The following is a 23,296-nucleotide window of genomic DNA, read 5'->3' as shown; positions in this document are numbered from 1 at the left end:
CTAGATCTGCCGACCCCTGTAGCTCCATCCCACAGCACTCCCTTCCCCTTTATCTGCCGCCCTTCCAGCCCCTAAGTATCCACACACTCGATCCTCCAGCCAGATTGAGTTGAATTCCTTTCATTTCTAGGAACTCATTTTGCCTCTGGGCTTTTACACAGGCCATTCCCTCTGACTGGGACACCATTCCACACCAGGCTAACTCCTAGTCATTTTTTAGGTTTTGACCTAAAGGTCCCTTTTCTAGAATACTTTCCTGGATCCCATAGCTGGGCATGGGACCCCTTCTCCCTCTAGGCTTTGCCCCTAATGTGGTGATCCTGGGGGAAATTGCCAAGTTCCTTGTCTGCCTTCTCTCTCTGGACTATGGGTACTGGGAGGTCCGGGCAGGGTTGAACCCTTTGACCTTTATACTTCAATGAGAAGTTGGGTCCTCATATTTACTGAATGAAGAAGAAATATGAATAAATGAAGCACATGCATACAGGTGCATGTATGCATAAGGAGGGGCAGGTAAATACACAAAAGCATCAAGACACTAGTAGGCATTGTTCATATGTGCAGAAATAACACATGTATGTGTACCTGCTAACAGAGGTACATTGTACAGCAGGCATATGTGTACGGGAATTATGCTTGTACACTTTCCTAGAAAGGTGTGCTCCAATTATATGCTTACAGACATGCACTATGCCAGTTTGCATGCATGCAAAGGAATTGTACACGCATTGCTTGTACACATGTATAGGAATTGTGTACCCACAGGTACATGCATACAGACATACACTGTGGGTTTAAACAGATGTCTGGGGATTAGGCACGCTCATGTACATGGCTTACGAACATGTGGTGGGTTTACACACATGGACAGGCATAGTGCACACGTGTATGCTTATACACATACACTCTAGCTTTACAGGAGTGACTGGGGATTGGGCATTCTTCAGTACACGATTTACATATCTACACACAGAGGATTTGCACCTGTGTTCAAGGAACAGGCATGCACATTACATGGCTTCCGACATACATAAAGTATATGTACACCACACTGAAGGGCATAGTGCTATTCATATCCATGGTTTATAGACTTGTGTTTGTATGCATGTGTACCCATATTGTGTATGCTGGAACATGTTCCTATGCATGTACACGGCAGGGTTTCACGACGCTCCTGTTTGCCCTGGGCATGCTAACTCCTTTGGCTGCTGTGGGTACATGGGCACAGCACCAATTAGGCAGAGTTAAGGTAGGGGTTGGAATCATCAGGGGCCACAGAGGCTGGGGACTCACAGTGTGGCACCACGATGACCTCCTGCATGTCCTGGCCCACAGCGTTGCGCAGCGTGCAGCGCACCGACAGTGGCCGATCCACGTGCTGCAGACGCAGTGTGCTCACCACCTCAAACTCCTGCTCCTCCTCCCAGTATGTCACGTTCGTCTCCAGCTGGCTCTCCTCTTCAGAACTGTTCCCCAGCAGCATGGGCGGCAGCTCGCGTGGACACCTGCCAGGAGAGCCGGTAGGGTTGCCTGCCAGCCCCTTCCCCTTGCAGACAGGGAAACTAAGGAGAAACTGGTGGAAGGAGGCAGACGTGTCCAGTTCCTCTGTCCCACTGCCTGGTTCCGAGCGGGCTCCTCCTGTGCTCCCTCTACTGGTCAGCAGGGGGTGCTCCCAGCCCAGAACTGACAGTGCTGATTGCAAAATCCATTCTTACTTGACCCTCGGGGTCACACAGTGTATGGGGTAGAGGCAGAACCTGCACTGAATCCGGCCTCTGTCCACTACATTAGAATCAGCCTGGCCAGGAGTGCAGAACTGATCTACAGGGCCGGTGAGGTCTCTGGGGCTCAGACCCCACACTTTGCTAGGCCAAACTGCCCAGGGGTAAAGGTAAGGAAAAGCGATCACTTAGGTCATACAGAGTAGGACCAAGGAGGCGGTGACCTGTCCTCCTACGATGCAACGCTATGCCTGTAACAATATGCCATGAAGAACGGGCGGGACTAGATAACCTTCACGAGTTTTTTCTAGCCAGCTGGGGGACCCTGGGCGACTGACGCCCGGGTCTGCTCACCTTTTGAGGTCTCTGCAGGCAGACCAGATGATGTTCGGCTGGGGCATGCCCCGGCCACGACAGCGGACTGTCTGTTCCCCGCTGTCTGGGTGGCTCTCACTTAGCTCCAGCACGCGGACAGGGACTGCATGGAGAGGGCACTGGGTCAGGAGGCGGGAGAGTCAGGACAGTTAACAGGACAGGTCCTCGGGGAGGACCTGACTCAGAGTCCCTCTTGTGGGAGGAGGGATGTAGACTGCAGGTGAACATTAAATACCAGGAATCAGTGTGAAAATCAATGGGTTCGCTTCTGGGTACTTCAAAGGGAACGCCTCAGCAGGGTGCTAGTCTGTCTTTAACACCTCTCTGAGACTTGCTAATCTTCCCTTTTAACAAAGGGAGCCTAGGCCTCAAGCTCAGAGCCCTGGGCCACCAAGCTCATGAAGCCAGCATTTAATAGCATTGTTTGATCTTCTCTGAGTTTATTTTAGGGGTTGCTTTATATTTATGATATAAGATGCCAATTTTCCACCTACAATAGAAAGGTTACATTTTGTCTTTCAAAATAAATTTATTTTTAGAAAGTTAATTGACAAAACATTAAGTCATTATCATATCATTCCTCTGCTCAAAACCCTGCCATGGCTCTTCATTTCAGTCATAGTAAAAGCCAAAGTCTGGAACAGGCCCGCAAAGACCTATTCGATTTGCCCTTCTCCCAGCCCCCACTGCCCTATCCCCATTCCGACTTCATCTCCCACCTCTCTCCTCACCAGTCCTGTTCCCACCACACAGGCCTTTCAGCGACTTCTCTGGCCTTTGCGCTGCCTGAGGTACCCTTTCCTCAAATATCCATTGAGCTAATGTCCTCACCTTCTTCAAGTCTTCATGCAAATGTCACTTCCTCAGCTCTGATCACTGTATCAAATGTGCAACTCTCACCATTACTTTGTGCCCCACTCTCAATCTTCCCTACCCGGCCCCTGTTTTTCCTCTCCCACAGTGTTAGTTACCTTCTAACCTATGTAATTTGCTGGAGTTTGCCTCCCTGCTGTTAGTGTTTGTCTTCCCCTACTCGGATGCAAGCTGCACAAAGGCAGGCAGGGAAGTTCAAGAACCTTGAACAGACAGGCATGTGGTAGTTGCTCAGTAAATACCTACTGAGTTAATAGTACAGTATAAGTGGAATGTAAGAAGGAAACATCATGGCCTTGGTACCTAAGCGCCTGAAGTTTTGGAAACACCCATCTAGCCCAGTGGCCTCCTTATACAGCTGGGGAAACTGAGGCCCAGAGGCCAGGTTCACACGGCAGTGGGTCAGTGGCTTAGAATTCATCTCCTGAGTTCCAGGGTCCCTCTCCCACCCTCCTAAGAGTGGGTGGACAGTGCAGGAAGGGAGAGGGAATGGGAGCAGGGAGGGGAAGCAGAAGGGACATGGGGAGGGGCGTGCTCATCACCATTGATCTGTAGCTGGAAGGAGAGCTGGACCTCAGCGTCCTCATGGAAGGCCCGCATGGTGTAGTGGCCAGCCTCTGCCACCTTCACCCGAACGAGTGTCAGCTCTGACACATACCTGGGGAGCAGGAAAGGCAGCTGTCAGTCAGAAGGCCTCTTACAGTTCTCCCCACCCTCCTGGTATAAACAGGAACAAGGACCAGGGAGCGGAAGAGCTTGCCAAGGTCATCTAGGCATTGGTAGCAGAGCCGGGACTCAAACCCGGTCTCATAAATCCTCACCCATAGGCAGTTCCCCTAAGCCAAGAGGGAGGGTTGAGATGGACTGTGGGTGGGGGTGGGGAGCATTGAAGGGAAAGTCCTATTTCTCTCCCCTTCAGACAGGTGGACACTGCTCCATCCTAACCTGTCACAGTCTATCGGCCAGGCAATCTCTAGCCTCAGGGATACCACAGGCCATGAATGGTCTGCCTGGCACCCTCTTCCCCAGTCATCTGCCTGTTTACTTCTTAGCTGCTACTGCTGGCCCCACCCATCATAAGCACAACTAAACATCTGGGTGATCATCTGACCGGCGTCTGTTTCCTCCACTAGACTAGGAGCTCTAGGAGGGATGAACTGGCAGCTCTGGTCGCTGCAGCATCCCCAGCACCTGGCACGTAACATGCTCTCAGAAAGTTGGGCCTAGGTTTGTGGCTGAAAGCCAAGGGCTGCCTGGTGGCTGCAAAGAAAAATAACTTCAAGAATGGGGTGGGAGAGCGAGCTGCTCACCTGGTCTCTGACACGTTGCGCGTGGACAGGGCGATCTCGCCTGCGCTGGAGTCGCCCAAGGTGCGGTTGTCTTTGAACCACAGGACGGTGGGCGGTGGGTAGGCCTCGAACACTACCTGCAGTGTCCGGCTCCGGTGCAGCTCAGCAAATTGTAGTGCTCCCACCTCTCCCAGGAGCCGCACGTAGCCACTCTCTGCAAGGGGTGACCATCAGGGGCGGGCCCTTGGGGCAGGGCACCAACTGAATCCCAAAAGAGGCCAGCCTGTGAGGCGGGGCTTCAGGCCTACGGACCCTGCTGGCCATGAAGTTCCCCGAGCTGAGGTTGAAATTGGGCTGGGGACGGGGCCTGGAGAAGGGGCTGAATTTGGGGCTGATGTGGATGTCGGGGCTGGCTCCCAGGTAGGGACCAGAGTTGTACTAACAGTTCTCTGTTCTGGGTCAGTAATGTGGCTGATTCTGGGACTAGTGATAAAGTTGAACTAGTGGTAAGGTTGAATTTGGGGATGGGGCTTCCTGGACCTGGGATGGCAGTTGGGCTTGGAAGTCAGGTTGGGGCTGGGGCTCTGGCTAGTCAGAAAGTCTAGGTTGAGATAGGGTTGGATTTGGGGTTGACACTGCATTTTGGTTTGGGTTTGTCTTGGTATTGGGGTTTTGGTTGGCACAGAGGCTAGCTAGGGCTGCACTGGAGTGTGGCTGACTATATCCCGGGGCTGTGACAGGCGGTGGGTCCAGCTCAGACTGGGGGTTGGGCTGAGCCCAAGGCACGCACCAACCACAGTGATGTTGATGGCCTTTTCATCCTGATGGTCATTCACACTCTCTGTCACATTGCAGGTGTAGGTCCCCGAGTCTTCTAACTCGGCACTGGGGATGTGCAGGATGGAGCGGATGTGGTAAGGCATATCCAAGAGGAAGTCGGTCACCGGCTCCACCAGCTGCCCACTCTGCAGCGACAGGTTGGGCAGGCCCCCCAAATCAGGAGGGGCCAGGGGAAATCAGTTTGCAGTTCAGATATTCACCCCTGCCTGGCCCCCCCTCCAACCCCTGCCTGGCCCCCATTACTTCTTTGCGGGGGTACGTCCACTCGAAGTTGACCACCTCATTCCCGATCACAATGCACATGAGGGTAATGTTCTCACCCTGGCGGACCACCGTCTGCACTGCATTCACGGAGACGTTGATGGATGACACTGGTGGAAAGAGATTGGCTTAGGGCTGGGGAAGTCACCACCAGCCACCACTTCAGCTTGGGGATAGGGTAGGGGCTAGAGAGGGAAAGGATGACTGATGTAGAAGATTCATTCATTCAACAAATATTTACTGAATACCTACTACATGCTAAGTACTATTCTGGACACTGGGGCAACAGTAGTGAACAAAATGGACAAAATCTCTGTTCTTGTGGAGCTGACATTCTAGAAGGGATAACAGACTGGAAATCAAAGTACACTCTGGAGATCTACGTACAGGAGAAATGTATTGAGCACATACCATGTGCCAGGTACTCTCCATCTTTTATTGTATTTAATCTTCACAATGTTCCTATGAGGTAGGCAGTCATTATTATACCCACGTTACAAGAGGGGAAGCAGGCTCAGAGAGATTACGTGCTTTGTGTAAACTTACTCAGACGGGAAATAGCAAAGCTGGGATTTCGACCCAGCTGGCTCAGAAGCTCGTGCCCTCACCAACCATGTTACATAGGCCAGCTCTGCCGCTATCGAATTCTGCGACAGAGGACAAACTCCATCCTCTCTCTGCGCGTGAGTTTCCTCATCTGTAACATGGGGAAAACACTATCTCCCTTCCAAGGCTGTGGTGAGAATCCACTGGGAAGTGGAGTCTCACACTTTGTAAACTGTAAAGGGCTATTGCTCTGTGGAGGGTTATACTTGCCTGGGCTGAGCATCAGGCCAGAAAGGGGGCTCACCCTGGAGTCTGTAGACATAGTAGGCGTCGGAATCCACCTCCCTGTCCCCAATGGTGGTTTTGCAGATGTAGCTTCTGTCCTCAAAGATACCAGAAAAGCCACGCTGGTGATCGTAGGGGACAGGCAGTGCAATGTCCCCTTTCTTCTCGTGCAGTGTCACCACCAGTTGTGGGTCTGTTACTCGGCATGGAATGGTGATCTCAGTTATTTCCGTAAGAAAGATGAATAGTTCCTCAGCGTCATTAGGGAGGAAGCCCACGGTGGGATCTGCCAGGAGTGGAGCCATGAATGAGTCAGGGAAACCGGGTCTCTGGCCATCCCTTGAATTGCTGTGTGGCAAGTCATTTGCTGTCTCTGGCCCTCTGTCGCCCCGTTACAGAATAGGGATACTCCCAGAGGAGCATAAATCAAATGTTAGAGCTGGTCTCTTCCAGCTCTAATGTTTGATATTGACAGCGCCAGGGTAAGAAAGAAGGCAAGTCACAAGTTGAAATGCAGCTGATATCTGGAGCTTGGAGAATGGGGAAGACGGGATGTGGGGTCAAGAGGGAGCAGATTGGAAGCAGCTGAGAATATAGAGTTCTTGGGAGGCAGGAATGGGGTGACTGGCAGGGAGCAGGCAGATCATCCAGACCAAGAAGTGGGGGCGAATACACTGCCGGACTGAGCCAGGCTGGTTCCATGATTGCCTGCTTTTCTAGGATGGCTGCATTTGACAACAAACTAAAGCACTCTCTGGACTTCCCCTGGTGCCTCCAGTTGAAAAAGGGGTAAGGAGTGGGCACACAGCCTGGGGACCCTTACCTGGCACAAAGATGTAGAGCCGTTTCCGCTCATCAGGCTCCAGTCCACGGGAGTCATTGTAGGTGCAAAAGTATTCTCCCGTGTCTAGCCCAGTGAGGTTGGTCAGTGTCAGCACACTGGAGAAGGTATTGTCCTGGGCCTTGGCCATTTCCTGTGGGAGCTCCTGGGACATCCGCTCCCACACCACGGGAGCTGAACCCGAGCAGGTCAGAACAAAGTTGCTGGAGACATTGAGGATAAGCTCTGGCCCCGGGGGTGTGATGACCAGGCCCTGAGAGACCTGCGGTTCCAGCAGTAACAGCAGGGGCAGCAACAGCAGCTGGCCTTTGGGAGAGGAGGTATCAGACATCAGGGCACAGGGGCCTCAGCACCTCTCGCAGGGCTGAGCCTGTGAGGAGGCCACATATGCACAGCCCTCAAGTCCTTGAGGAGCACAGCTCCTTTATCTGACAGACTGGGGCTCTCCAGCCACGGCTCTGAGGATCACTCACCCAGCTTCAGGGCCCCAGGGATTCCTCCAGACTGCCTATGTCAGTCCCTTTAGACCCCAGCCTCTAAATCCTTCAGCAGTGCTGTGTGTAGGCAGTAGGCACCAGAAGGGGCCAGGAAATCCTCGGGAAGCAATTCCCTGGCCTCTAGTTCCTGCATTGCTTCCCAGGTCACTTTGTGAGCCTCTTCCCTACAGCTCCCCGCCCCCTCCCCCGACTGCCCAGGTTCTGCCCAAGGCCCAGCGGTGCCTCTGGGTGGGAGAGGGATGGGAGGGAGGGGCTCAGGTAGCTCAGAGTGGGGGCAGGAAAGATGCTGAGGCCCCTCTGGGCTGGAGGGGCCTGGGTTTGGGGGTATGCGTGTGTCAAGTGATTGGTTTCCCACCATGACATCCCCTGAACAAGGATTTTGCAGGCCACACCCTCCATGCCCCCTGGTGATAAAGATCAGGAGGGGAGGTGGGCAGTCAGGCAGCCAGTCCATCTGACAGCCAGCTGCCGGGCAGGCTGCTGGCTGGTCATTAATTTCTGGGTCAGCCACTCAGCCCCTGCAGAGCCGAAGACATGTTAACGGACAGGACTGAGGGGTGGGGTGTGCTGAGAAGCCCAGCAGGGACTTGGAAGCTCCCAGCTAATGAGGGGTCCAAGCCGGGTGCCGCGGATCTACCAGACCGAGGCCAGGAGGCCAGGGGTGTGTGCCAGAAGGTAGGATGGGGTCTGGAGGACCAATCAAAGGATGTGAGTTGATGGTTCTGGACAAGCAGGGGCCACTGACGCTTTCTGAACTGAAGGGCTGGCAGCTGGAGGCCTCCACAGAGCCCACTGGAAATCCCGGAAACTAAAGCCGAAGAGCAGGGCAGTGTGCCTGGTGCTTCACGCCCTGCCACCAGCACACGTCACCCCTGCCAGCTCCAGGGTTCCACTCCGCAGCCCCCCCAGCTCCCCTACCTTATCTCCCATCTACCTACCTTTGAGGGCCAGAGCTGGCATCGCACCCGGAAGCCGCATGGTGTCCTGCAGAGTTAAAGAGGAGTTTAACACCTGGCCCAGGGCAGATGGAGGCAGCGCCAGGAGCTATCTCACCACCTGGCTCCTGCAGAATGAGCCCCAGCTTGGGCCACCCAGCCTTCATGTCCGAGGGGCTGAAGTCAAAAGCCACCACGTTCCAAGCCTGAAAGGGCACTCAAGACCACAGACCCTCTCCTCTCCACCCCAGATTCAGCCTTAGGGGGCCTGGCCCTTGCTTTGGCTCTGGTTGTGACTCTCATGTGGCCCCGGCTGCATCCCCAGCCTCTCTCTGGGCCTTAGTTTCCCCCTCTGTACAGTGAGGGAGGGGAAGTTGGGCTGGATGGTGTCCAGCGGCCTGCCAGCTCTGACAGCCTGTCCTCCGGGTGACAGTTCCAATACCAGGCTCTTATCTGCCAGGACAAATATTTGGGAAAGTGTGATGAAAGGCCTGGGAGGAGGAGGGGGGAGGCCAGAACCCAGAGAACTCCCGCAGCTCCACAAGCACAACAGGAAACGGAGGAGGCTGTGGGCTGTGGGAAGGGAAGCGGGGGAGCCGGGGCTGTGGAATGTGGGAGGTGGGCCTGGACCCCTTTACTCAGCTCAGAGCATATAGGGAGGCCCAGGGGAGAGTGGCTAGGGGCTGGGCCCAGGAGAGGTACCCTCGAGCAGCCAGGCCTCATAGGTCCTTGGAGACCAGTGAAGCCAGGCTCCCCACCTCCACTCTCAGGGTGCAGATGGAGAAACTGAGGCTCTGAGAAGGTGAGAAATTTGCCCAAGATTCCACAGCAGAGCCTGTCTGAGAGAGAGACAGAGAAAGACCTGAAATGATAGAAGCAGAAAGAGACAAAGACACAGAGACAGAGAAGAGGTGTCCAGAGAGACAGCACCAGAGGCACTAAGAGACAGAAGCACTAAGAGAAACACTAAGACAGAGGCACTAAGAGACAAAGACAGAGACAGACTGAATGGGGGCAGCCCTTGCTCTCCTCTATCTTGGAAGACACACCTCGGGTCCCAAGAGACCACCAGGAGCCAGGTATGCCAAAGTCTGCCTGTAGCATTGGCAGGAAGGAGGCCAGATGATGGGGGGTCGCAGAGCATGAGCTTTGGGAGGTGATGACGTGACGAGGCAACAAGGAGCCTCCTCTGGCTGTGGGGCTGCCCGGCCTATCCTGCCTCTGAAGGCCATGCCCAGCTTGCCCCCGCCTCCCCATCTCATCCCTTTTAGTTTTCAGTTTAGGGCTGCGGACCGGGTTCAGGCCCCAGCACGCCACCTCTTGTACCATCACTCTCCCTGTGGCCTAAGTCCCCAGCTCTGGAAGTGGATGATGGTGAGTGCCATACCTACCAGGGCGGCATTCACATGTCAGGGGTGGGACAGAGGCAAGGCTCCCCCAGCCTATGGACCCCCAACCTTAGCTCTGCCCAACACCCCATGAAACAGTCTGAGCAAATCAGCTCTTCTCTTCCCCGCTCCCTTTCGGACTGCCTGCCTGAAGGTCTCCTTATTTCTTCCTCCCCCCTCTCTGATCTGCTCCTGACTCAAAGCCCAGCCCTTCTGACGCCCCCTCCAGCCTCTGCTCCCCACCATCCCTCTGCCCCAGCCCCTCCAGCTGGATGCTAGGCCTCCTTGGTCAGGAGGGAGCAGCGCCAAGGCGGAGCCAGCAGCCCCCACAGAGGCCCATCTGCCCCTCCATCGGTGCCCCTCTGGCTGCCCCCTTCCTGCTAGAGATCTCAGCCAAAGAAAATCATTAGCAGCCGAGGCTGGGGGAGGGGGTCACTTCAGCCTCCCTGCCCCTCCTCTCCCAGTCTCCCTGGCTGGCCACACTGTTTATTATTCTAAAGGAGGAATTTGGCCGGCTGGCCAGGAGAAGGGAGGTCACTGCAGCGGGGCTGGCCTGGCTCTGGAAGTCTGGGCTGGCCATGTGGGCTGGGCCTTCATGGCATGCAGCCCCCGACCCTGCTCCCATGTGGTACTCTATCCTCTCCCCTTCAGAATCCCTCCTGCTGGGCCTGGGGCTGGGGGTAGCTTAGAGACTTTGAGCTAGGGGGGATGCTTTTTGAATGGGCAGCAGAGGCCCAGAGAAGGACAGAAGCATGCCCCAGTCGCACAGCAAAAAGGCAGATTCAAGCTGTGGGGAGGGGACAGGCAGGCAGTGTGGATGCTGTAGGGAGGGTGTAGGCACACCAGGGATCTCGGACTGGCTTCACTGTGAATAGAGCAATCAGCTCCCCTCCTAAGCGCCCTGGGACCCACTATGAGACTGAGCGAGTCTCCAGCCTCTCTGGACTCTGCTTCCCCATCCATACAGAGAGGTTGGCAGGTGTCATTTCAAAGAGCGGTCCCCATGGTGAAGCTCTGCCTTTTTGACTGGCCAAAGAGAAGATTCTAGTCACCATGAATCGTACTGGGGTGTTTTGAGGTGGTGGGGGCTAGTAAGCAGGAGGGGGTTACGTTCCTGAGGCTAGAGTCACGTGAGAATCCACCAGCCCTCTCGCTCCACGGATGGAATTTCCGTGACTATTCAGCCACAGACTTGCTGTGTGGGCTTTGACAAGTTGTTTCCCTCTCAATTAAGAGTTAGACAACAGGCTGGGCGCGGTGGCTCACGCCTGTAATCCCAGCACTTTGGGAGGCTGAGGCGGGCGGATCGCAAGGTCGAAAGATCGAGACCATCCTAGCCAACTTGGTGAAACCCCATCTCTACTAAAAATACAAAAATTAGCTGGGCATGGTGGCGCGTGCCTGTAGTCCCAGCTACTCGGGAGGCCGAGGCAGGAGAATCACTTGAACCTGGGAGGTGGAGGTTGCAGTGAGCTGAGATCATGCCACTGCACTCCAGCCTGGTGACAGAGTGAGACTCTGTCTCAAAAAAATAAATAAATAAAAATAAAAAGAGTTAGACAGCAGTGTTTCAGGGGACTTTCCGCTGGTGATGTGGAACCCCAGGAGGTGGCCGGGAAAGAGTGGTAGGGAAAAGAGGCTAGAGGGCCAGGGAGGGCAGAGTAGGGCTTAGGGCACCCAGACATGACCTCCCAGGCCATCTTGGATGACTCCCTGACACCCCCCATTGTCCACCCAATGCATTAGGCCTCTTTGTGCTTCCCAGAGGCTGCTCTGGTTCCAGCCAATCCCAGGGAGGCCCAGGCAGCTGACTTGGTGGTAGTGGGTTTGCCTGTGACAACTTCCTTTCTTTAGGAGGACTGTACTGCAGGGAAGGGCCACCTAGGACAACCTGGATGTCACAGTCAGAGAGCAGGCACTCCCCCCATCTGCTGTACTCTCCTGCCCAGGGAGGCCTCTAGAGCAGAGAGAGGGAGGGGACCCCTAAGGGTCCCCTTTTTGCCCATGAAGAGAGTGCTGTGTGCCAGGAACCCCTCCTGATTCCTCCTATTCTGGCTAGGTTGTAGGCTCAGAGGCCCAAAGTGGAGGTCCTGCCAGCTCCTCACACGACTCAGAAGGACCCCCCTTAGGGGAGCAGAGTGAGGATCCTAAGCCCAGGGGAGCAGAGTGAGGACCCCAATCCAGGGGCACAGAGTGGAACCCCAAGTACAGGGGAGAGGAGTGGGGGGCCCCAAGTCTAGGGGAGTGGAATAAGGACCCCAAGTCCAGGGGATCAGACTGGGAACCCCAAGTCAAAAGGGAGCAGAGTGGGGGCCCCAAGTCCAAAGGAGCTGAGTAAGGACCCCAAGTCCAGGGGAGAGGAGTGGGTGCCCCAAGTCCAGGAGAGCAAGCTTGCTTGGGGAGTCATTCTCAGAGCCCCAGACTTCCCTCCTCCCAGCACATACAATTCTCCACTCCTTTCCCACCGCCTTAATCTAAATAAATCCAGCCCATCTTGGCCACATCCGCCAGCAACAGCTTCCCTCCCTCAGGGTCCTGAGGCTCCCACGACACAGGCAGGCCAGGGAGGGGGCCTTGCATTGCTGCGGGGTTGATGGGGGGAGCCTGCACATGGTGAGCACATACACACAGTACAGATGCACAGATGCCTGCCTACGCGCTTCCTCACACGCTCCTCTGAAACACACACGTAGGCAACAGACCATGTGTGTGCCAAGCCCTCATGCAGGCACTAAACATGTGTACACCCACACAAAACACATGTGTGCAGCTCCCACTGTGCCCACCACCCGTGGAGATGCTCCCGTGTACAACAGTTCACATGTGTATGCAGCACATACAACATGCATGGAACGTGTGCACATAGAACCCCAAATTCACCTGAACACGCAGCCATATGCATGAACAGACAAGCCAGAAAGCCCGTGTTACTGCACCAGGAACCATTCTGAGCATTTGGCATGTATTGGTTCACTTGATCCTCAGTCAACTCTATGAGGTAGATACAATGATCATTTCCATTTTACAGGTGGGGAAACTGAGGCAGAGAGCATTTAATAACTGGGCTAGGAATGCAGAGTCAGAAGGGGTAGAACAGAGATTAAAGTGAAATGGTGTGACTCGGTGCTCTCTGCCACCAGCTCCACCGCTTCTGTGACCAACGTGCCTGTTTGGTTGGCTCTGGAGAGAAGGCAGTGGGGACTGATAGAAACAGATGGATTTGAGAGTTACTTAGCTGAGAATCGACAGGACTGGGTGATTTAATATTGAGGGGCTGGAGAGGGAGGTATGCACCTCTGTATCTGGCTTGGAATACTGGGAGGCAGGAGTGTGTGTGTGTGTGTGTGTGTGTGCACGTGCACGTGCTGAGGGGAGGATGCCGTTTTCTGAGATGAGAATAAGGTCAAAGAGCAGGAGTGAGAGCTGCGACTGAGCAGGTTTAGGATAGGATCTGTGGGCACTGAGGGGACAGTGGGATGCTCAGTCTGGAGGCCGGGAACAGGCCGGGTAGAAATAGCAGTGAGATGAGGGAGAGAGGGCCATGCTGCAGGGAGACGGGGGTGCTGGGGGCAGGCAGTCTCAGGCCTGGGATGCTCTGAATAAACCAAATGCCTGAGGGAGGAGGAGGCCTGGCCATGGGGTTATGGGGTCAGAGTCTTGGAATGTCAGCACGCCAGAGCCCTCAGGGATCATCTATCTGATCTAACTGCCTTCCTGTGCTCGATTGTGCTTGTGGGGAAACTGAGGCTTAGGGAAGGAAAGCAAGAGGGCCCATTGTTTTGGCCTAGACAAGATGGGCTTGGGTGGTCCGTGGGGCTGAAGCTCACCTGCCTGCACAGCTCCCCGCCTCCAGCCCCTGCTAAGATGTGAGGCTGATGGCTCAAGGCCCCAAGGTTCAGGCTACAGCTGCCCCTGCCCTTTCCACAGCACACCTCTGTCCTGCCACACATTGACCTTTGTTTAAAGTCACTTTCTCTGCACGGGCCCAGCCAGGCAGGGATTGGCGACTGAGACTCAGTGGAGGTAATTTGCTAAGTTGTTGGGAGAAGTGAGCCGAAGACTCCAGGCTCCTGACCCAGTCCAGTCTTCTGTCCTCTGTACCGGGGCACTTTACAGGCCTGGGACAGACTTTGGAGTGGGGGTTGGAGTGGGAAGTAAGAAGACCTGGCTCTAGTCCCAGTTGTGACACCCACTTATAGGATAGTGGTCCCCCCTATCTGCAGGGAATACATTCCTAGGCCCCAGTAGATGCCTGAAACTTTGGATAAAATCAAACCCTATACATACTATGTTCTTCCCCCTACAAATACATACCTATTATAAAATTTTATTTATAAATAAGGCACAATAAGGGATGAACAACAATAACTAATAATAAAATAGAACAATGATGACCATATACTCTAATAAAAGTCATGTGACTGTGGTCTCTTTCTTAAAATATCTTACTGTACTCTATCACTCTTCTTCTTGTGAAGATGTGGAATGACACGGTGCCTACATGATGAGATGAAGTGAGGTGATGGCGTAGACATTGTGAACAAGCGTTAGGCTACTACTGACCTCCAGACATTATCAGAAGGATCAGGTCATCTGCTCCAAGTGATCCTGGACCACTGAGCCATGATGGTGTTGATGGCTGGATGTCAGGAGTGGACTTTGTTGATGACTAACAGGAGGGTAGTGTATATGGACAAAGGGATGATTCACTCCTGGGCGGGACAGACAGGACAGTGCAGGATTTCATCACACTACTCGGAACAGCACAAAATTTAAAGCTTTTAAGTTGTTTATTTCTGGAATTTTCCATTTAATGTTTTTGGACCACAGTTGATCTGGGGTAACTGAAACTTCAGAAAGTGAAACTGCAGCTAAGTGCGACTACTGTACAGTCCTGACCCTCTCTGAGCCTCAGTTTCCTTATCTGTGCAAAAGGGTGGGCAAGATTGTCTTGGGAGCACTTTCAGGGCTGACGTGCTGTGGCCCTCAGGGCTCCACTCTGGGAAGGCAGCTGTGCTGAGTTGGAATGCTGGGCTCGGGGTGGGGGTGCTGGGGAGGGACCCATGTCATGACTCAGCTCAGAGAAGGCTGCCAGTTCCAGGCCTGGGAGTCTGTGGGGGCAAGAGGCATCTGGAGCCAGGGATGGAGTCCTCCCGCCAGCAGCTAGAGTGTAAGAAAGGGATAGCAGCATAGCCTGGGCCTGACGGTGAGTCTGGCCCATGTGGCTGTCTCCAAGCAGGCTGAGATGTGGGTGTGATCAGGTCATGTCATCAGGGAGCCCCATCCTGGGAGCCAGGTAAGACAGCAGGATCACAGGGTGAGGAGACAGTTACAGGTGGAGGGGAGAAACTGGGGAAGTGGCAGAGGTTCCCACCGCCCCTATTCAATCCTATGCTCGCTCCACTTCCAGTTGGAGAAGGCTCAGTGCTCCACCCCTGCACCATGAACCTCGCCACCAGCCTCGGGATCACTCTGAGGGCTACAGAGAGAGAACAGCCTGGCACAGGCCACACGGTCTTGGAGCCACTCTCTGTGCCATGCTGCTTCCAGGCCCAGGGGCCTCTTTATGTTTCCAGGTACATACAAAGTCCCCTGAACAAAGCAGCAGAAATCGACTAAGATGGGGCCTGGTGTGGGCTCCCGCTGTTCTGGAAGTCCCAACTGGATGGCAGAACAGTGCTGGTTCCCTGGAAGCCTGCTGAGCCCCCTGCACCCACCCCTCCAGCACAGGCTCGGCTGCCTCTGGCTGTCCCACTGCTAAGCTCCTTACCTCCAATCTGTCCCCTCCACCTGTTCTCACACACCAGCCAGAGGGACCTTTCTGAAACACCTATGTGACCTTCCCAGCCCTCCTCTGCTCTCCATCCCCCTCAGGCAAAGACTGGCTTCTCCACCCAGCCTTTGAGAACGTTCCGGCCCTGGCCCTGACAGCTCCCTCACAACTGAGGGAGGAAGGCGGCTGCCCCCACAGCTCCCCAGGGCCCAAGCCAGGCCCTCACACTCGTCACTCACTCGTGCTCCTCTCCCCATGAGGCCTCCCCAGGGAACACAATGGAAAGAAATGACCTATTTTCTGGAAGTCCAAAATAAGATGAAACATCTGTCTGGAACGGAGCCAGGCTGATAAAGAACGGGCTGATCCCCCAGCCCGAGCCCCGCTCTCCTGCAGTAAACACCCCCTCACCCGTCAGAGTGGGTGTGCTTGGGGGTAGGGGCAGCCATGCTGGCTGGCTACTTGGAACGATGCGTGGGAAAGCACTCAGTGTGTGCCTCACGGCTGCTGGGGCCCAAGGGAGGGGCCCTTCGTCCCCAGGAAGGCTGGGAAGCAGCCTAAGAAGGAGGTCAGTGAGGGAGGGAGGCCTGCTGCACACCCCTGCCCACCGGCTGTAGAGCAAGCACTTCCTGCCTCCTGCGGCGCCTTGAGGGCGACCCCCAGGGCCCTATGGATTCCTGGCCCAGAGTCCTCCCACCCACCCCGGCCCCATCTGGGCCTCTAGCAGCCTTAAAAATAACAATAATAATAATAGCTACCTCTGATTTCGTACAGTTGACCCATGAACTACACAGGTTTGAACTGTGCAGGTCCACTTTCACACATGTGAAACATTCACACCCTTCCCACCCTTTCACCTCCTCCACCTCTTCTGCCTCTGCCACCCCTGCGAGCAAGGCCAACCCTTCCGCTTCCTCCTCCTCCTCCTCCTCAGCCTACGTAACGTGCAGACGAGGGTGAACACTTTTTCAGTGATCTACTTCCACTCAATGAATACTGAATGTATTTTCTCTTCCTTGTGATTTTCTTTTCTCTAGCTTACTTTACTATAAGAACACAGCATATAATATACATAACAGACAAAATATGTGTTAATTGACTTTATGTTATCAGTAAGGCCCACAGTAGGCTGGCTATTAGCAGTGAAGTTTCTGGGGAGTCAAAAGCTATACATGAATTTTCGACTTTGCGGTTGGCGGTTGTCCCTAGCCCCCTCGTTGTTCAAGGGCCCACTGTACTTATCACCCACTATCTGTGCTAAGCTCCTTATGTGAGTGATCTCACCGAGTCCTCAGAACAATCCCATGATATCGGTACTGCTTCCTCATTTTACAGATGTGGAAACTGAGGCACAGAGTGGTTACATTGTTTGCCCAACAGCTTGCCAGTGGTGGCTCCAGTGTTTAATCCTGGGCAGACAGGCTCTAGAACACACAGCCCCAATGCCCATGTGACAGCCCGTCTGTGGCAGGAGGCAAAGATGAGGAGCCCCGCAAAAAGGACAGCCCGGTACCTGGCACAGAACAAGCTCAAATTAAAAAAAAAAAAAAAAAAAAAAAAAGTTAATTAGCTGGGCATGGTGGCGTGCGCCTGTAATCCCAGCTACTCGGGAGGCTGAGGCAGGAGAATTGTTTGAACCCGAGATTGCGCCACTGCACTCCAGCCTGGGCAACAAGAGTGAAACTCTCTCTCAAGAAATAAAATAAAAAATAAAGTCGTCAGCCTCATCCTTTCGCCTTCTTTGTCCTGACTTCTCCTTTCATTCTTTCATACTCTCTTTTGAGCTGGCTAAAGCTGAAGCTGACAGTTTGAGTGGGAAACAGTCACACCATTTTTCACAGAGTCCTACAATCTTAGTACATTACCCCATTCACATCTCCCCCACCTTCTCTGCAGTTGCACACCTCCCATGACAGGGATCTCACCACGTCACCTGTGGCCCATTTCATTCTTAGCCAGCTTGGAATCTTCAGAGGCCAGACTATTGAGAATTGTTAATTACACTGAGTACAGTTTATCTCACTGTATTCTCTGCTTATTGGTCCTGCTTCTATCCACCAACCACCCACTCTCCAAACACAGGACATCTTCCTAGTTATTGTTCTCATCCCCGTCCCCAATCTGGAAACAAACAAAAGCCTCTACTAATTTAGAGCCAGGCACTCTGCTAAATGAGATGATGTAGAGATTTTGCTTCATCCTCACGACCACCCTGTGAGGGGGGCACACTCATTATTCCCATTTTATAGAGGAGGATACTGAGTCTCAGAGACTTTTGGTAACTTTCCCAAGATCACACAACAAGTAAGATGCAAAGGAACTGGAATGCAAACTCAGGCCAGCCTGGCTCCAAAGCCTATATTCTTCTTTTTTAGAGACAGGGTCTTGCTCTGTTGCCCAGGCTGGAGTACAGTAGCGTGGTGGCATGATCACAGATCATAGCTCACAGCTCACTACAGCCTCAAACTCCTGGGCTCAAGCGATCCTCCTGCCTCAGCCTCCTGAGTAGCTGGGACTATAGGTGCGTGTCACCACAACTGCTAAAACCTGAATTATTGCCCGTCATGCCAGACTGCCTGTCTCCTGATCAGAAACAGTTCTGTCCATCAGTCCACAGAGAAACGTTCTCCCTCTAATGGGGTCCATACGGAATCCAGGATCTCAGGGATGAGAAGGTCCTCAGGGATCTGGGTCCACCTCTGCTCTGACTGAGGAGTAGTGTATGCAGGGGGCCGGCCCTGGGTTACCAATAATTTAAAAGTCAAGCTAGAGATAGAACTCAGGACTAGGGATAGAACTCCACAACTTCACTGCAGATGTCGAGGGTCAGCACACAAGGCTAGGAGAGGGGTCTTTGCTTAGGAAAGCCAGGTTCTGGCAGGGGCAGTGCTCCTGCGGGACAGAGCATCCGGGCAATCAGCCCAGGTGTGTGGCCGGCTCTGCCCCAGGCCTGCTGTGCTCAGGGTCCAGGCCCGCCCCTGTGGGGGCCCCAGCATCCCCTTCCACTGTTTGCAGAGGGCCAGGGCCTCTGTAGCTGCAGAGTTCCAGGCCTCCACCATCCTGCGGCTGCCCTCCCCACTCCCACCCCCCAGAGCCTCATCTCCGGCCGGTGCCATGGCAACAGAGAGTGCCAGGCCCTGGCAGCCAAAGGAGCCCCTGAGAGGGGTCCCAGGCTGAGACTGAGGAGGGGGGTGCGGCAGGCGCAGACAAGCAAACCTTCTGTTCCCCTGGCTGCTGCCAGCCCGGAGCAGCCATGGGCTGGGGTGGGGGCCGCAAACAGAATGGGTTCTCTGAGCCAAGTGGGCAGGGGACAGGCAGGCCTTGGGCCATTCACACTGACCCACCAGCGCACAGCCTTCCCCCACAGGCCCAGATCCTGCAAATAGGGGAGGGGTAGCTAGCTAATGAGTCAACTCTTCACTTCTCCGTGCCAATTACCGAACATTGAGATTCCCCTCAGAGCCCTCCTGGGCAGCAGAGCAGGAGGGCAGAGAACCCCCATGTTTCACTGACCCGCTCACTGTCTCAGCATCCATCCTCCCACCGCTGTCTTCGGTCATTCACTTAACCTCCCCTCTGTGCCTCAGTTTTCTCATCTGTGGATCGCAGCTCATAACTGGGTTGCCAGGGCTATTGAAGGAGTTAACACAAGCAAAATGCTTAGAACAGGGTCTGGCACACAGCCCTCTGCAAAGTTGGTGGCCACATTATCATTATTCATTCACTCAAGGGAGAAGTCACTCACTCACTCGGCCTTGCGCGCACAGCCAAGACTCCACGGGACTAGGCTTCTCAGCAAAGGTATGCATGTAATAAATGAGATGGTGCAGGAAGGCCTCTCCCAAAAAAGCCTCCTCAGGAAGAGGTAGCTGCTATGATTATTGGTACTATCAGTAGCAACAGTCCTCTTCAGTGTACTGAGGCTCAGTGAGGAGTGTCTCATCCTAGCACACCCAGGGATTTGGTGGCCAACCTAGGGCGAGACCCATCTAATAACCTTCACTCCACTGTCTGTCAATTACTTCTTTCCTGAACCTTTGTCTTAGTCCTTTAATATGACTTCCCACAAATCAGGATATTTACCTAACAACAGTCTGGACTCTCTCCAAGTTCCTAATATGGGATTAGGCCTACAGTAGGTGCTCAACAAATGCATACACAGTATGAGAGATTAAATGGCTCTGCAGGGTCAGCTCTTCAGTCCTGGGCCCTTGGCTGCCTCCTAATAACACAGAATTCACTAGGCTAGGGAACTGGCATGGGCAGGCAGTGGTGACTCTTTCCTTCCAGGGAGGTGATGGGGATGAGCTGGTGAGGGCAGAACAGACATACGGCACTCTGAAGTCAACAGCCTGAGCCTGATGCCATCCAGGGCAGGGAAATGGCATGGGAGCCCTGCCAGGCTGGGAGCAGTGGTTCCAGCTGGAAGCCACTTACTTCTGGGTCCAAGTCCCAGTTCTATCACCTCGTAACTGGGTGACCTCTCTGAGTTTAACTTGTCTGAGTCTCAATTTCCTGGGAAATGGCATGGGAGACCTCCTTTTACATTGCTGGGGGGGTGCAGAGATGATGACGCACAGCACTTGGCACATCATAGGTGCCCAGTAAATGGTAACTAATACGAGTATATGATTACTCCAGTGGGGAGATGGAGTATGGCTTCCTGAGGGAGGTGGCCTTGAGCTAGGCCTCCAGGGTTTCTTGAGTTTTTTGGCAGATGATGCCAGGGAAAGGTACTGCCAGGGCTCTGTGAGAGATGGCAAGGCATCTGGGAGAAATGGCAGCGAGAGATCTGTTGGGCTAGAAACTGGGGCTCTTCAGCAAACAGGTAAGTGATGGCCGGGGAAGGAGGCAGGGAGACTTCAGGAAAGGTCTGTGGTGCTGTGTGAGGATTTGCTCTGGACGCACCAACTTTTCAAGGCATTGATAGTGATGGCAGGTAGCAGCTGCTGGCTGGGCAGGGCAATGCTGTAACTCCAGGCACTGTGGGGAGGGGGCCTCCATGCAGGAGGATGACACCAGCAGGCTGTCATTTAGTGGGAGGCTGTGGATTAGGATGGGGACAGTGGAGGCAGCAAGGCTGCTTTTGGGGATGAAGCCGTCCCAAACCCAGGCTGAACTCCCTGGCAGGACCAGCTACATAATTTGTGGGGCAAGCACGAAATGGAAATGCAGGGCTCTTTGTTAAAAATTATTAACAATTTCAAGATGATGACTGCAGAGCATTAAACCAAACACAGGCCCTTCTAAGCATGGGGCCCTCAGGAGGATGAGTGCTCATGAAGTCATCTCTGTGCCCTGGACTAAAGAGGAGGCCATCTGTCTGTCTCCATCCATTTATCCATCCATCCATCCATCCATCCATCCATCCACCCACCCACCAATTCATTTATGCATCTCTACATGCATTTATTTGTCTAGTGACCATTTCACTATCCATTCAGCAGATAGGCCCCGGGTTGGAAACTGATAAGGACACAAATACAGGTGAGATGGGAGCCACCCACAGTCCACCAGGTCACACCTGCACCTTCAATGCTCTGGGTGAGGAGGGGCCAGGGCTTCTGTGACATGTTTAGAAAGCTGAGCCTTGCCCCTCTAGGGCTAACTGGAAACCCCACCCCACCCTATACCCAGTGAGGCTCAGCCTCAGAAGTGGAGAAGCTGGTGGTGTCACCGCCCTTGGGTTTCCACTTCTCAGAAGGGAAGGTAACAGCAGCAGCAAAGAGGATGTGGTAAAACAGCCACAAGAAGCACGGCAGGAACTCTCAGGGGCTAAGGGCAGAGCTGGATGGACCTCTGGGGGTCACTAAGCTTCTCCCTTGGCTTCTCCCCACTTTATTATAAGAGGAAACTATGATTAGAATGAAGAAGTCATGTGGCCAAAGGCTCGGGGGTCCAGCAAACCACCCAGGAAGATTCCCATCTCTTGTTGGGATGGCTTTGCTCCTTTTCAGCCCGTACTCTGTCCAGAGAGACCTGGAGGCTGAGCCCTGAACCACAGAGGTGGAGCTGGGTCTCTCCAGGCCTTCAGAGAGATGGGAAAGACCCAGTACCTGTGGTGGAGCAAAGGCAAGCCCAGGTCCCAGGCTCAGCGTCATCACCAATGATCTGCACGGACCTTATGTGCAACCCCTCCCCTCTCTGGACCTTAGTTCCCATCCATACAATAAAGCAGTTGAATCAGGTGACCCCTAAAAGTCCTTTTCATCTCTGACATTCCGGAACTTTCAGACCCCCTGACCCTCCCAAGGGACAGCCCTCTCCATCACAGGGCGGAGAAGCTGGTACCTCTGGCAGATAAAAGGTTCTGGGCACCTGAAACATCAAATAGCCCTGATGTGAACTGAGGAGAGGAGAGGATTTTCATTCGGTTAAAGCAATACACCTTGATTTTCAGTCTCCTGCACCAGGCTGGGGGTGGGCTGCCCCAGGAAGCATCTGGTGGATGTGGGCGTCGGGCGCAGGGCGGGCTCTGGGGCCAGGGCTTGGAGATTCAGGAAGTCTTTATCCTGAGAATCTGTGCCTGAGGGCTCAGGAGGGATGTGAGGTGGGCTTCTACACTGGAAGCAACAAGTATGCGAATTTCACACCCACTCCCACCAGAGGTAGGTCCCTGCGTCCATTCCTCCCCTCACCTCTGGATCCCATCACTCATCTGGGCCCAAGTCTTGCTTCCTCTTGAAATTAGAGCATATGAGGTTCGAAAACTCAGCACTGGAAGAGACCTAAGGGTTACAGCATCCACACACAGCCCCTAGTGGGCCCACCTCTCCAACCCTCCCTGCTCAGTATCCCAGGAAAATGGGCATGTGGGCTCTGTGGGAGCCCTCTGAGCTCCCCAAGAAACTGAGCACGTTAAGGGGCCACACTAATCGTCAGAAAGTTCCTCCTTGTTATTGCAGGTTAAAGTTTTCCATTAGTGATCATCGATCCTGACCTCCTTCTGTAATGTGTAGAGAAAGGGTAAGAAAAAAACCCTTTCATTGTGAAGTTAAATATGCATGATCCCTGAGTACACAGCAAGGCTTGTGCAGCTGCCAATCTGGGCTGGCGTGGCTTGGAATCCTGAAATTGTTGTAGGGCTGGAAGAAAGCTTTACCATCATCTGGGTCAACCTCCTTGTTTGACTGATGGGAAAACTGAGGCCCCAGGAGGGAACGCCTTGTGCACAGTCCCATAGGGTTCTAAAGTCTGATGACTACCTCTGGAATGCTGAGGGCCCCCACAGCTGAGGCACATTCTCAGGGTTTACACTGGATCCCCAGGGGCATCCCAGGCCCCATCCAGCCTCTCATCAAGGGGATCTGGAGTCAGAAACACCCAGGTGCAAATCCCAGCTCTGCCACTTCTGAGCTGTGGGACTTTAGGCAACTGACTCTGCGCACTTTCTCACCTGTAAAATGGGGAGAGTTTAGCCGGGCACGGTGGCTCACGTCTGTAATCCCAGCACTTTGGGAGGCTGAGGTGGGCGGATCACCTGAGGTCAGGTAGTTCGAGACCAGCCTGGCCAACATAGTGAAACCCTATCTCTACTAAAAATACAATAATTAGCCAGGCATAGTGGCAGGCACCTATAATCCCAACTGCTTGGGAGGCTGAGGCAGGAGAATCACTTGAGCCTGGGAGGCGGAGGTTGCGGTGAACCAAGATCGCACCATTGCACTCCAGC

The 23,296-nt window shown here is 53.9% G+C and overlaps 1 protein-coding gene across 1 annotated transcript in view; it reads right to left on the bottom strand.

The window, feature by feature from the left end:
- LOC105466873 (platelet derived growth factor receptor beta) overlaps positions 1 to 23,296 on the bottom strand; it is a 42,116-nt gene that overhangs the window by 14,747 nt on the left and 4,073 nt on the right. Inside the window, exons 2-10 of the mRNA XM_011716015.2 lie at positions 8,467 to 8,512; positions 7,014 to 7,337; positions 6,210 to 6,476; positions 5,342 to 5,469; positions 5,049 to 5,223; positions 4,280 to 4,472; positions 3,512 to 3,627; positions 2,076 to 2,199; positions 1,294 to 1,505 (exon numbers count right to left, since the gene is read on the bottom strand). Coding sequence (XP_011714317.2) covers positions 1,294 to 1,505; positions 2,076 to 2,199; positions 3,512 to 3,627; positions 4,280 to 4,472; positions 5,049 to 5,223; positions 5,342 to 5,469; positions 6,210 to 6,476; positions 7,014 to 7,337; positions 8,467 to 8,506 — 1,579 coding nt within the window. The 5' untranslated portion in view covers positions 8,507 to 8,512. The remainder of the gene's footprint in view (positions 1 to 1,293; positions 1,506 to 2,075; positions 2,200 to 3,511; positions 3,628 to 4,279; positions 4,473 to 5,048; positions 5,224 to 5,341; positions 5,470 to 6,209; positions 6,477 to 7,013; positions 7,338 to 8,466; positions 8,513 to 23,296) is intronic.

The sequence above is a fragment of the Macaca nemestrina genome, chromosome 6 (genome assembly GCF_043159975.1).
Source record: "Macaca nemestrina isolate mMacNem1 chromosome 6, mMacNem.hap1, whole genome shotgun sequence".
NCBI classification, from domain to species: Eukaryota; Metazoa; Chordata; class Mammalia; order Primates; family Cercopithecidae; genus Macaca; species Macaca nemestrina.
Note: the sequence above shows the minus strand (reverse complement) of the source record. Positions and strands in the feature narration are given on the sequence as shown.